Genomic DNA, 14180 nt, shown 5'->3' with positions numbered 1-14180 from the left:
CAAGGCAAGGGTGATGATATATGTATGGCCAAGTGAGCTATAAATTAAATCTTTGATTAGTCTAAGATCTCACCTAACATATACATACTCTGTACAATTCTAACATTATGCCTAGCTACCCAATTTTTCTACTTTTGTATCACATACTCATGTACCAACTTTTCTTTTAACTTGTATCACACATGCATTGATCTTTTACTAAATTTAATATTGGAGTAATTTTGTTCCCTTATTTATGTATTTAATTATAGGAATTATTATTATTATTATTATTATTATTATTATTATTATTATTATTATTATTATTATTATTATTATCATTATTATTATTAGAAAAATAAACATAACATATCAATGCACATGGTATTTAGTTATTTTGGTCTTACATGAGCATGCACCCAATTTCCAATTATTTTGTCAATTTAACACTTTTCTATCAACCCAAGTTCCTACGGTTCCCCACACTTAGTTGATACACAATCTCTATCTTAAGCTAACCAAGGATTCAATTGGGGTATTTAATTATTTTTTTGCTTAAGGCTAGTGATGTGGTAAAATATAGAACAATTGGGGATTAAAAGGCTCGAGGTGGCTAACAAGGGTGATTTAAAGGGTAGGCTATTTGGGATAAGTGAGCAGAAACAAGTAATGGCCTCAATCATATGCAAGCATGTAAATACACTAACTAATGGACATATAGAATGGAACAAAGTGAAGATTGCAATCATAGTGAAGAAAATACACAAGAATAAAATATTATGGTTAAATAATGTAACCATGTAATTAAGCTCAAATATCACAGGTTGTGTGTTCTTTGGCTCAAAAACCATATGTCAGTCATGTATATCATGCAAGTAAGGATAAATAGTTTCAACTCAAATCAATGTGAATCTTTAAATGACTTTTATAAAAATAAATATATTCTTTTAAAATGTCATCAATTTACCAACATTTATTACTATATATATGCTAAGTGGATTGTTGTGATTATGAAAATCTAAAAATTTATAGTTTACTCTCTATTTTCAATTAAACCAAATTTTCATATGCTAAAAAGGGGGTAAACTAAACTTAATAATCCATATTTCTCTATATCACAACTAATAAACTAGAGTGCAAATCAAGCTAAATATCTAAGGTATATACAGCCCAAAGTGAAAAATGTAATAAAGTAGAAATAGACAAAAGTACAGTAAAAGAAAATGTGCAAGTACTGAAAGAAAAATAAGATAAAATGGAATAAAACAAAAATACAGAAAATAAAACAAAATAGGATGAAAAGGGTCTGAAATAGTTCACCAAAATAAAGTCCGCCAGAGATGGCGACCTCCCTACACTTATATAATAGCATCGTCCTCGATGCTCAGTCAAGCTGGGTGTGAAGGGTCGTCGCCTCCTGAAGGGTGTGTTGATGCTGTCTCTATGGGCTCTGGCTGTGAAGGTGCCTGTGGCTCTGCCTGTATAGGGGCCTGGGGTGCTGCAGACTGCTCTAGCTAAGGCTCCTCGTGCTGGGGCTCTGCCTGCTGAGGCTCTGCTTGGTGGTCATCCTCTGCCCGTGCATCGTCCTCCTGCTCATCCGCCTCCTCCTCAGATGGCTCCGATGGTGTGTCAGGTTTGGAGGGGATGTCACTGTGTCTTGACCTGATCATCAGCTTCAGATGCTCGTAGTGTTGCTTACTGCGACGCTCAGACCGCTCATAACGTCGCTGGTTCCGGCACCCCATCTGATCCAGGCGCTCAAAGAGTCGGTGCACTAGGTGGTAGATGGGCTGGGAAGCGGGTGAGGGTACTGTGGGTGTGGGTGGTGCAGCAGGTGCTGAAGGGACAATAGAAGATGTGGCTGCGTCAGCGGAGGCAGTAAGAGAAGGCGGTCTGTAGCCCAGAGCCTCAAATTTCCTGCCGTATGGGATGATCTTCTTGCAGTCGGCGGCTGGTGGCTTCTCATCATCAAGCTCCCAGGGTACCTCAGCTCGGTGGCCCATCTGAGTAATCAGATAGGGGAAAGGTAGAGTGCCTCGAACATGAACTTTGGCCATGTAGTGGCGGATAAATCGGGGAAGGTACAGGTCCTTGCCTTCCATGACGCACCAGATGAGAGTAATCATGGCAGCTGGCACCTCAGTCTCGTGAGTGCTCAGCATAACATAGTTGCTTAGAATTTGTTGCCATAGCTGAGCCTCATTATTAAGATAAATAATCTTGATGCCCTTTGGATTTACTGTTGACTTACCCATAACCCAGGAAACAGCATGATCAATGGCTATGGTGCGCTTCACTACCTCCCAATTAAAGCTCATAAACCTCATGGCTTCCTCAGCCTGCTGATAACCATCTGGCTCATCTGACTTAGGCTGGAAATGGAGGATATCTTCAATGGACTCCTCAGTAACTAAAATCTATTTCCCTCTTAGCTGCACTGCATCCAGGGTCATTTTAATAGTTACAATAAAATTCCCGGACCCAAGATGCATTAACCTCAGTCAAGTTCCTCTCTAGAAAGAACCAGCCTCTCTGTTTGATTTTCTCTGTGGTGTACTGCTGTAATACAAGTGGAATTCTGGGAGTCTTTTCTAAATATAGGTGCCTTGTATTTGTAAAGACCGGATATTTCAGGTCATAGTAGCGGTTGGAAAACTTAACCGGGTCAGAGGCAGGTACTAATTGATCTTCCTTTTCTTGTGGAGTGAATTTCTTTTCATGTCAGGAATCATCATGCAGTATATCTAACAGAGCCACAGATGACTCTCTTCTCTTCCTTTTACCCGTGCCTGCTTTAGCTTTGCCTTTCCCTTTTGGATCAGACATCCTGAAAAACAGAGTTTCTAGGATATAATTTATTAAACCAAAGCGGAAAAAACAGGAAGGCAAATAGTAAGCAAGCAATTCAAGCAGTAGATGTGCAAGAGAGGAATAAAAGCCAAAGCAGGAAGTGAGTCAGAAAGATATAGAATTTTGGACCGAATGCAAGGTAAAATTCAAAGAGTTCAATCAGAGATCACAATCCAAAAACTATTAAATGAAATGCAGAATGCTTGTTTGTCAGGAAACAACAATAAACATGCCTTGAAAGGGTTTGAAAGGAGTTAGTGTAAAACTTAGAGAGAAGTTAGAAAGTTAATGAAGTCAAGAGTTAGAAAAGGGAAGTTAAAGTTAGTGGCATGGTACTGTAGTTCCTAGCTAACAGAAGTGCACAAGCTTGAAGAACAAGCAACTCATATTCAAGCAGATAATGCAGATTATTGATGATAAATCAGGTAAAGAAAGCACACAGAGAAGTAAAATCATCAATAATGCAATGTAATGAAGGAGGGAACCAAATGGAATGGAAATGCTAGCCTAGTATCTCATGAAAATGGCTTTGGTATAAACCAAGTAAATTGCAGTGTCAAAAGTGCCAAAGTCAAATCATGGGTAAAAGTTAAGTAAAACAGCTTTTCAGAAAAAAATTTTGGGCAGCATTTCGGTAGTAAAAGGGACGTTACTGGAAAATCAAATAGCAGAATAATGCAAGCAGTAGCACTTTTAAACAAGATTAGCAGCTTATATGAGGCGCAGAACAAATTGTATCAAACTAGCAAGTAATATGGCAGTGAGCAGAAAATTGAATCAATATAAAGTCAAGGTAAATTAGCAATCGAAGCAGCATGGTTCTTTTTAAAGATCCAAGTGCGGAACTAAAATGGGAAAAATTGAATTGGAGCACTTTAGGAAGTAAATGAAATTTCAAAAAAGCGGCACAGAAACATGCAATAAGCCAGCAATTTCAAATAGCATATGAATATTGATATATGTTAGCACCATGAAAAACAAGGTAATTCATGTGACTCAGACATTATAAAGCAAAACAACGCAGCATGCTGGTCGTAAACTCAGTTTATCAGTTTGGATTTCTTATGAAGGCAGTAACCGTTTCAAGCATTAAAACCATGTAAAACCAGAAGAATTCAGCAATGTATCCAATCCAAAATAGTAGTAAGCAGGTATATACAATCAGCCTGGCCTCATCAAATTCAGAAAGCAAGCAATAATTTAAGATATGGATGCAATGTATTGAGCTTACTGAATCAACAAGGAAAAAGCAAATTGCAACAAGAATGCTAATGTATATTAATTTATGTAAGCATTGGTATCAATCAATTAGGATCCGATAAAGCAAAATAGTATCGAAGAGCAATGAAACAGTAGTGAATAGCAACATCAACAGCCAAGCACTAGATAATTCAAACAGCGGGAACGGAGCACTTATCAGACCTAGAATCTTCTAACCATAGCCTAGCTACCTAATAGCATGTATTTTTATCTAATCCTAATAGACAAAGTAAATAATTAAACTGACTGGAATAAACAAAGAATAATTAAAGCAGTAAGTAAACAGAGTCATGGAGGCAGGGAAACCTGGAACAGGGAAGAAAAGAAGGGTGCTGGCAAAATGGAAAGGGAGGAAGACAGTGGCGGCGCTTAGGAACGGTGGCGGCGGTGAGCCTGGCGGTGACGTAGGGCGGCGCGGTAGAGGCGCGGTGGTGAGGGTCGGGGCGGTCGGAGAAGGGGAAGAAGGGGGAAGATGAGAAGAGGAAGAGGGATGAGGGGGGAACGGTGGCGTCGAGGTGGTGGTAGATGGCAGTTCTGTGGTGGCACGGCGGCAGGTTTGGGGTTGGCGGGAGAAAGAAGGAATAAGGAGAAGAAGGGAAGAAGAAAGAGGGAGAGCGGGGCGAACGACGGCGGTGTGGGGTGGATACAGAGGTTTGGAGGGAGAGAGAGTGAAAATGGAACGTTGGGGGGGGGGGAGGGGAAGAAAAAGCACGCGAAGGGGGCTAGGGTTATCGCGTCAGGGGTTATAAAATTTCAAATCCACGCGTACGCGTGGATCACGCGAGAGCGTGGATGAAGAAAAAATCCATTGACGCGAGCGCGTCATGTACGCGAACGCATGAGAAGGAATAGGTGGAGATGACGCGTACGCGTGAGGTACGTGTACGCGTCGACCAGAATTGTGCTAAACGTATGAGTCCAGCGCCGTTTTGGCGCAACTCTCTATCTGATTTGAGGGGGCAAAAATTTTCATGCGACGCGTGCGTGTCGCACACGCTCACGCGTGATGTGCCATAATGAAATTGACGCGAATGCGTGTGCCAATTTGTGCCTATCACACACCAGCCGCACGATTCCATCCTAACTTTTTAGTCGTTGGATGGAGACGCCGATTTGAAGTTGACGCTCACCCATGGCCTATGCGCACGCGTAGTGTGGTTTTTTTTTTTATGCATTATGCAGCATGTAAAATGGGGATGCTGATGCAGATGTTATGAATGCCACTTAGAGAAAATAGAATAAAATAAAACTAAGAAATAAACAAAACAAAAGAAAACTAAGATTGAAAAAAAGAACGATCATACCATGGTGGGTTGTCTCCCACCTAGCACTTTTAGTTAAAGTCCTTAAGTTGGACATTTGGTGAGCTCCCTGTTATGGTGGCTTATGCTTGAACTCATCCAGAAATCTCCACCAACGTTTGCAATTCCAATAGCCTCCGGGGTCCCAAACTAGGCATGTAAAGCCTTTGATCAAGTTAAAGCAGGTGATCAGGCTCCAGGAGTGTTGATTATCAGAATGAATTCTAGGATCCCAAACCTTACTTTTGTACCCGTCTTCTTCTTGATCTATATTTTTTCGGCCGGGCGGTATGCAATTTGAACTCTCACTGAGATACCCAAACATCTTCCGAGACCCATTCAATTGAGCTCTATACCAATTCTTTCACTTCAATTTGGAGCATGGAACCGTATTGAACCTTGCATGCCAACTTCTTACTCTTAAAGCCATAAAGAGCTCTAAGCTGGCCATCGGTTTCAATCAAACCATATTCAAGTGGGAAGGTAAAGATAAAAGCTATGGATTTTACCCACCTGAAGTTTGTATTGGGTGGTAATGGCCTTGGGAGATGTGTTTCCAGTGGTCTTTCAAGCTCCACTCCCTCGCACTCTTCTGTGAATTCTTCCACCTCTTTGCGAATCTCTTCAACTGCAACCACATCTTGATCAAAGTCTTCGATTTCTTCCCCATCACTCAAGTCATAAGTTGGAGGTTGAGAAAAGTCTACCTCCACATCATCTTCACATTCACTTGGGGAAGATTCTTCAAGCTCAAGGAGTTCAATTTCGGATGCAAATTCAGCATTAGGAGAGCTTGATTCATGATCATCATTACCAAGGAAACTTGCTTCTTGATCTGTTCTGTCTAGTTCTTCATAAGGTACATGCCTTGGGGGTTGTGCACTATCCTCCTTAGCATTAATTGCAAATTTCTTGGCGGAATTCTCTACAACTCTTGATTCCCATGGAGGTTCAACGTCTCCTAAGTCTTCAACCAATTCTTCTTTTTCGATAATTTCGGCTTCCTCCACTTGTTCTAGAACAAAGTCATGCTCCTTACTATCCATCGGAGCTTCTAGTGTCTCCTTCATACTACGTTCTTTATTAGATTCTCCACATGAAGCCATGGGAGGTTCCTTGAGTGTCCGAACGTTGGGAAGCTAATTTATTTATCACTTGCTCCAGTTGATGAAGGGTTGTATGAAATTTATCCACTGTTTCCTTGAGACGATCCTGTGATTCTTGGGTCGATGGATATGGACATGGTGCATATGGAAGTTGTGGTTCTTGGGAGTAATTGGATTAGAATTGGGGTGGATAAGGGTTAGGGTCATATGGAGGTGAATGGTTGTAGGTGGCTTCTGAGTATGGTGGTTCAAAGTTATGTTGAAGAGGGGGTTCATAGGCATATGATGGGGCTTGTTGGTAACTACAAGGGGATCCACCATATCTATAATCTTGGTACGCACCTCGGAATGGCTCTTGACCATAGTAATTTGGTGGAGGTTGGTTGTCACGAAAAGGTCCACCATAACTATTGTCTTGGCATGCATTGTAGGATGGTCGTTGTTCATGGTACCTTGGAAGGCGTTGTTGCTGAAAGGGTTGATCAAATTCTTGTGGCTCCTCCCGTCTTTGGTTATTTCGACCTTGATGCATGTTCCCATTATAGCTTCCATTCCTTACAACAACATTGGAACCAAACTCAAAGCGACAGGGGTGAGAACTCATAGTAGCCAATAAAAATTAAAAACAAAAATAAAAACAAATAAACAAGCAAAAAGCAAATATTTACAATAACCAATAATAAGACACACGTCTGCAACTCCCCAGCAACGATGCCATTTTTGACGAACGGGTTTTCTATCGGTAAAGAATTTCACAAATAAATTTCCGTTGTAAGTATAGTTTCTAAAGCAACAAAGAATCCTTTCGTACAAAAGTTTGGTTGTCACTAAAGCAAACCCAATAAAATTAATAACCGAATTATTTAAACCTCTAGTCGTCTCTCAAGGAATTGCAGGGAAGTATGATTTATTATTGGTTATGGAAAAGTATCTTTTTGGGTTTTTGAAATAGGAAACAAGGAAATAAATTGGCAAGAAAGTAAATTAATTATCATGAAAACCCTTGCAAGGTATAAGAACTGGAAATTCCATCCTAGTTATCCTTATCAATTGTGATGAGAATTGTTTATTGCTCCCACTTAGTTAACCCTTACTAAATAAAGAAAAGTCAAGTGGACCAATCAATGGGATTCAACAAGTCCTAGTCAACTCCTATGGAAAGACTAGCTTTAGAGGGATCCAAATTAACCAGCAAATTTCAATTTTCAATCAACAAAGGAGTTTGATAACTCAAGTGTCACCAATTACTCAACCAAGGCCAAAAGGGGAGAAATCTAAATTAAATTAAAAGCATTAATAATATAAATAGAAGAAACAATCATAAATCTGAAATACCTAAAAGTGTATTAAATGGAAAATCAAATTAAACATGAGAATTCATAAACCAAATAGCAACATAAAGTAATCAATAGGGAAAATAGATAAAGTAGAATACTAAGACAAATAAAAGTAGAAAAGAAACTAAATTAAAGGAACATTGAACCTAGAATTTAAAAGACGAAGAAATTCTAATCCTAAAACCTAAGAGAGAGAAGAGAGCCTCTCTCTCTAAAAACTACATCTAAAACCTAAAATTCTCAATAATGAATGAATGATAATTGAATCAATGTGATTCTCCCATTCTACAGCCTCTATTCTGTGTTTCCGGGCTTGGATTTGGGCAAAAAAGGAGCCCAGAAATCGCTGGGGGCGAATTCTGCAACTTTCTGCACGTGGCGTCTGTCACGCGAATGCGTAGGTCACGTGTGCGCGTCATTTGTCGATTTCTCTTGTCACGTGTACGGGTCAGTCACGTGTATGCGTCGCTCGTGTTCTGCGCTAGGCACGCGTCCGCGTCGTCCATGCGTGCGCGTCGCAGCCCGTTTCTCAAATACTTCATTTTTTTTCGTTCCCTCCACTTTTGCATGTTTCCTTTCTGTCCTCTAAGCCATTCCTGCCCTATAAAGCCTGAAAATACTTAACACACAGATCACGGCATTGAATGGGAATAAAGGATAATCAAAATTAACAGTTTTAAGGCCTAGGAAACATGTTTTCACATATATCGCATAATAAGGAAGGAATTGTAAAACCATGCAAATTATGTGAATAAGTGAGCAAAGACTTGATAAAAACTACTCAATTGAGCACAAGATAAATCATAAAATAGTGGTTTATCACACAGGCCTCTGCTAAGTTGTCATTCTCGAGAATATAGATAAGATCATAAATAAGTGTCTACACTAAGTTCTAAATTCCCATAGCCCCTAGTATTCTAAATTCTTGTTTGGGTGCCATTAAGTTGATTAAAAAGATATTTTTTAATAAAAAAGACCTTTTTTTATTTTTTACTGTGTTTGGTAATTTCTATTAGTAAAAGTAAAAGCACTAGAAAAATAAAAGAATACATTTTTTGAGAAGCTATAATTTATATCTTTTTTAAAAGATTTTTTCCTTAAAAAAAGATATTTTTCACATAATAAATAAACAAAAAAGTACTTTTATATTGATATACTCAAACATAATTGATAGATAAAAAGATCTTTTTGCATTAGATATCCAAACATAAACTTACTTCTACTTTTTTATAAGATCTTCTAAAAAAAGATAACTCAAAAAAGTTTTCTTAGAAGCTCACCCAAACAAGTCCTAAATGTACAACTCATTCTCTAGTATTCTAAATGTACAATTTGGAACAACTCATTCCCTAGTCTTCTAAGGTAGCGTTTATTTTGATGTACTGGGTCAGAGACTGGGAGACTAAGACTCAGTATCATGTTTATTGGTCTAGAGACTGGTACTAAAATTTCAGTCTTTGTTCCCAAAATTTTAGTATTTTAGTACCTCCAGAAAGTGGAGATATAGGAGACTGAAATTTTTTAGGACGAAGACTGAAATTTTAATAACATTTTATACTTAAAATACCCCCATTGCAATTCATTAATTCTAACTTTACCCTTTGTGCAAATTAAATTAGAGCTTCATTCTTATTTTAGTCTTTGTCTCCCATTTTACACCAAACACAATATTGAGACTTATTTTAAATCTCTATCTCTCAGTCTCAGTCTCTCTGTCTTAGTCTCTCAATCTCTATCTCTCTACCAAATGCTACCTAAATGTACAAAGGGCACATTGTTTAAGTAAGCAATCTTGACATAACAATTTAACTAACAATGTCTAAATGTCTGCATAAAATTCTAGAAATCAAATGGTAAAAACAACACTAGTTTTTATTGTCGACAACAATTTCATTTTCATGACGTAGTAATCATAACCATGGAAGATTTATTTAAAATGCATCCCCACACATACAAAATCTGGATAGAACACATACCTGATTAAATTTTTTTCCAAATTTCCAGTAAATTGTCCCTCAATGTATTCTTTAGTATTAGCCAGCTATAGAGAGATCCATTAACATGAAAAGCAATGTCAATAACTAGGCAAACAAGAACCCTAACAAGAGCAAACAAACATCTACAAAATGATATAGAAAGTGAACCTACAAATTCATATAGGAATCAACTGAGACTAGATAACTTGGAAAAGAAAGACCATAGCCACTAGATGATTAGAATCTAAATAATAAAAAAGAAACGAACAAATTGATAAAACATCTAATATTTTTATGAAGTTTCTGCAACTTAATTTTCCATTTCAAATTTTCAGGTATTTTCGACAACAATAGAAAATTGAGAGAGAGAGAGAGAGAGAGAGAGAGAGAGAGAGAGAAGATCACATTTCTCGACAGAATTGAATAAGCAGAACGAATGCCTGAAAACCCTACTTTATAAAACCTAAGAATCTTGGCGGAAGGAGAAACTCATAGCACAGTAGCTCGATGAAGGAGGTTATAATCGGAGGAGAATACCGCCGGAGGAAAATGTGCTGCCAGAGCAGAATGCGCCGTTGGAGGAGAACATTGCCAGAGGAGATCGTTGCTAGAGAGAGCATTTTAGTTCACAGCACTAAGTCTCATTAGAGGAGAACGCTGCTGAGAAGATCGTCTCCAGAGCAGTCGCTGGTGCAGATTATTGCCGGAGCAGAGCACTTATCGTCATTTTTGAGTTTTAGTGGTTGCAACGCGTGTTAGTTTCACTAGATAATGGGTTTCTTGGTTTCACCAGATAAGCAGCGCTACGGCATTGTTTGGATGCAAGATGGAAAATAAGAGGAAAGAAAATGGAAGGAAAGAAAATGAGAAGAAAGAAAAAGAGAAGAAAGAAAATGGAAGGAAAAGTTGATTTTTTAGTTTGTTGTTTGAATGAAGAGAAAATGGATGGAAAGAAAATAGTAAGAAATTTTTCTTTTGTTTGGATAAAAGAAAAAATAAAAAGAGAGAAAATTATACCAGATTAAAATTACATTAATACCCTTACTTATATTATATATAAATTATAATGTATTAATGTATACAATTTTTTTAATTAAAAAAGTCATTTAAATTGTATTTTAAGATTTTAACATATTATTTTTGTTAATAACAACACTTTTTTTGAAGTTATCTTCTTTTATTGTCTTTTAAATGTGGTAAACAAAAAGATGTATTATTATTTTTTAAATATATACAAGCAAATAATTTCATAAAAGACTAATAAAAATTACTCATACATTACATCATTAATCTCTTTAATTATATTTAAGGAAAAGATGGAGTTTGGTGGCGTTGTAAAACTGGGAAGAACATAAGAGATGGGTTTCATATTTAGAAGAAAGTGAAATGAAGAATTTGCTTTTTTTATTAAGTAGAGGGTAAATCTGTAATTACATCATTATTTCCTTATTCTTCGTTAGTTTTCATCTCACAGTTTAGGAGAAAAGTTTTGTGTGGACTCCGCTCCACTTTTTTCTTTTCCTCTTCATTTTCTTTGGTAATCTAAACAATGAAAATTTTGATTTTTCACCCATTTTCTTTCTCTATATTTTTTCCCTCATATTCTTTTAAACTAAATACTGTGTAAGGTTTTTTTTTTTTGCTGAAAAAGAGTTTTGGGGCTTTTTTTTTAATAATGGGTTTCAATAATGACATTTTAAAACAGCTAAAATTACCAAAAACCATCATTTTATGCAAATTAATTATGACAGCACCATAAAAAGCCATAATACTCAAATATTAGGGTGATTCTTTTTAAAACAGTTATAATATAAATGCCATTTTAAATCTTTTTTGTAGTGCAACCTCTCCACTTAAATAGTTTAGCTCATGTCCCGTGTCAATGAATTTTTCACCATAATGGAACTTTATTGTGAATTTTGATTCTCCCATTACTACACATAAAAAAAAAATGTGAAATAGTAAATACCTAATTAAAAATCACCAACAAAGACAGTTATGTAAAACACACAACATTCAGCAAACAGTGAAAGAGTGAAGAGTGAAGAAAGGTTTAACTTCTACTTAAACACGATAGTCACAACAGCTTCTAAACACTGTAATCACAACAACTCCTTCAATAATGGAGGCCACGAAAGAGAATATCCAGTTTCAATCACACAATGATGGATCGAGAAGCGTTAATGGATCTGCACAATCTGAAACAGAGAAAAGATAAAGAGCAAGGATTTTTTCGCTTGAGTGAAAAGGGAAAAAAAGGGATAAGGATTATTTTATCAATATGGAATAACTAGAATCAATGAAGATTAACCTAAACGTTTTTACCTTTGATATATTCAATTTGAGAATAGAATATTCCATTAATCCAAATTGTTTTTTTTATTATAAGGACCAAATTAAAAAAATGATATAAAGATTCAATTGAAAGAAAAAAATATAGAAACTTAACTGAAAATACAGTGAAATTATAGTAACTAATAGAATAATTAAATTAAAAATAAAATAATAAATATTATAAAATAAAAAGATGAACAAAAATAACAAAGTATTTTAAAATAAAAAATATACTGATTTACAATTTAAAATATATTTTTATATTTTGCTATTATCTCTCTGTCTATATTCTGTTCAAGTATTGATCAAAGGTAAAACTAGATTCGTCAGAAATTAGAATTAAAGTGTAGGAACTGTTGTAAAATAAATGAGGAAGATGTACTAAATATGAAATAAAGATGTGTAAATAGAAGACTCTAGTATTAATATAATTAACTCAATAAAATTATTCATATATTTATATGCAGTAAATAGAACGAGAGAGAAAATATTAGTAATGTATAAAGAGAGAAGAATGTTTTATTGCTTCTGTGTGTATATTCCTTTTGCATCCGTTCATGTCTATTAATAGACATATAAAGTTTACATTTCAAATTTCATTAAGTTTGCTTCATCCTAAGAATTTGTTTCTTTCAACATAGGGAAAATGATCCACCCATAAATGCTAGGCATCCATCATCCTTATCCATCCTCGTCACAACACTCTCTCTTGGATTACTATTTAGGATTATACCTCATTAAAACCTTACTAAAGAAAAATCCAATGGAAAAAAATTTTAGTGTAAGAAAAAGAGTACAATATCTTTTGTGATGGAGACCGCCTCATTAAAAATCTTATCAAGAAAGACCCAATGAAAAAAAAAATTTGACCAAGGAAAAAAGAATACAGTCTCCTCCTCTTGTCGACATCATTTAATATCTCGAAATCGGTGCATCCCAATCTCATGTACCAATCTTTCATAGGAGGATTTTGGGAGTGATTTTGTAAATAAATCTGACAGGTTGCCACTTTTGAGAATAGTGTACGATCTTGCACTATTCGCAAGGCATACAACTTCATTATATATCCTTGCCATTTTCTTCAAAGACAAATAATAATAATAATAATAAAATGAGTAGAAGTATATGCGGATAAAATTATTTTCTTAATTGAAAATATTTTTTAAAAAATATAGTATATACTAAAATTTTATTATTATTACCTTGACACATTTAGTAATTTTGAAATTCATAAATATTTTATTAAACATTATTTATATACATCATACTTGAAATTCAGATGCATAGAAAATAAAACTTAACAAGAAGTTCTTTACATTATTTATTTATATGAATACTTAACAATCTCATATATTAAAATATTCCATCATTGATCAAATGATCAATATTTCATTCAGGATCCTCAAAGAAATCAGATACATCATAATGAGTGATGTAATTTTCAGCATCATTTGAAACAAAATTTGTTTCCTTTCCTTTGTCATCCTTTTTCAAAGATACTTGATAAAGATAACTAGGTGCTTTTGGGTACGACAGGTACGTGACCAATGGCCCTTTCCACCACAACAGAAACGTTTATCCTCAATTGGTTTATCTTGCCCATTGTTTCTTTCTTTATCCCACTTCTGGTGAGATCCTTTCTTGTGAACATAATTTCTTTTCCTTCCATAATTTTTCTTGTTACCAAAATCTTGCCATTTACCTCTTTTGGGGTAATAATTTTCTGTATTTACTTCAGAAAATGGGGCGGCACCAGCTGGGCGTGCTTCATGATTTTTTAAGAGCAACTCATTGTTGTATTCAACAACAAGAAGGCAAGAAATTAGCTCAGAATATTTTTTAAATATTTTTTCTCGATACTGCTGCTGCAGGAGCACATTTGAGGCATGGAAGGTTGAGAAAGTTTTCTCTAACATGTCATTATCAGTTATCTTTTTCCCACATAATTTCATTCGTGAGGTGATTCGAAACATTGCTGAATTATATTCTTTTATGGATTTAAAATCCTGTAGACGCAAGTGCGTCCATTCATATCGG

The 14180-nt window shown here is 35.9% G+C and overlaps 1 protein-coding gene across 1 annotated transcript in view; it reads right to left on the bottom strand.

The window, feature by feature from the left end:
• Positions 1–1150: 1150 nt before the first annotated feature.
• Positions 1151–14180, bottom strand: part of LOC148544724 (uncharacterized) — a 199100-nt gene continuing 186070 nt past the window's right edge. The window contains exon 2 of the mRNA XM_088498199.1: positions 1151–4261. Coding sequence (XP_088354325.1) covers positions 1494–2306 — 813 coding nt within the window. The 5' untranslated portion in view covers positions 2307–4261 and the 3' untranslated portion in view covers positions 1151–1493. The remainder of the gene's footprint in view (positions 4262–14180) is intronic.

This window comes from Arachis ipaensis, chromosome B9 (genome assembly GCF_059453495.1).
Source record: "Arachis ipaensis isolate K30076 ecotype BB chromosome B9, ASM5945349v1, whole genome shotgun sequence".
In the NCBI taxonomy this organism is placed as follows: Eukaryota; Viridiplantae; Streptophyta; class Magnoliopsida; order Fabales; family Fabaceae; genus Arachis; species Arachis ipaensis.
This window is presented reverse-complemented; position numbering and strand designations above follow the sequence as displayed.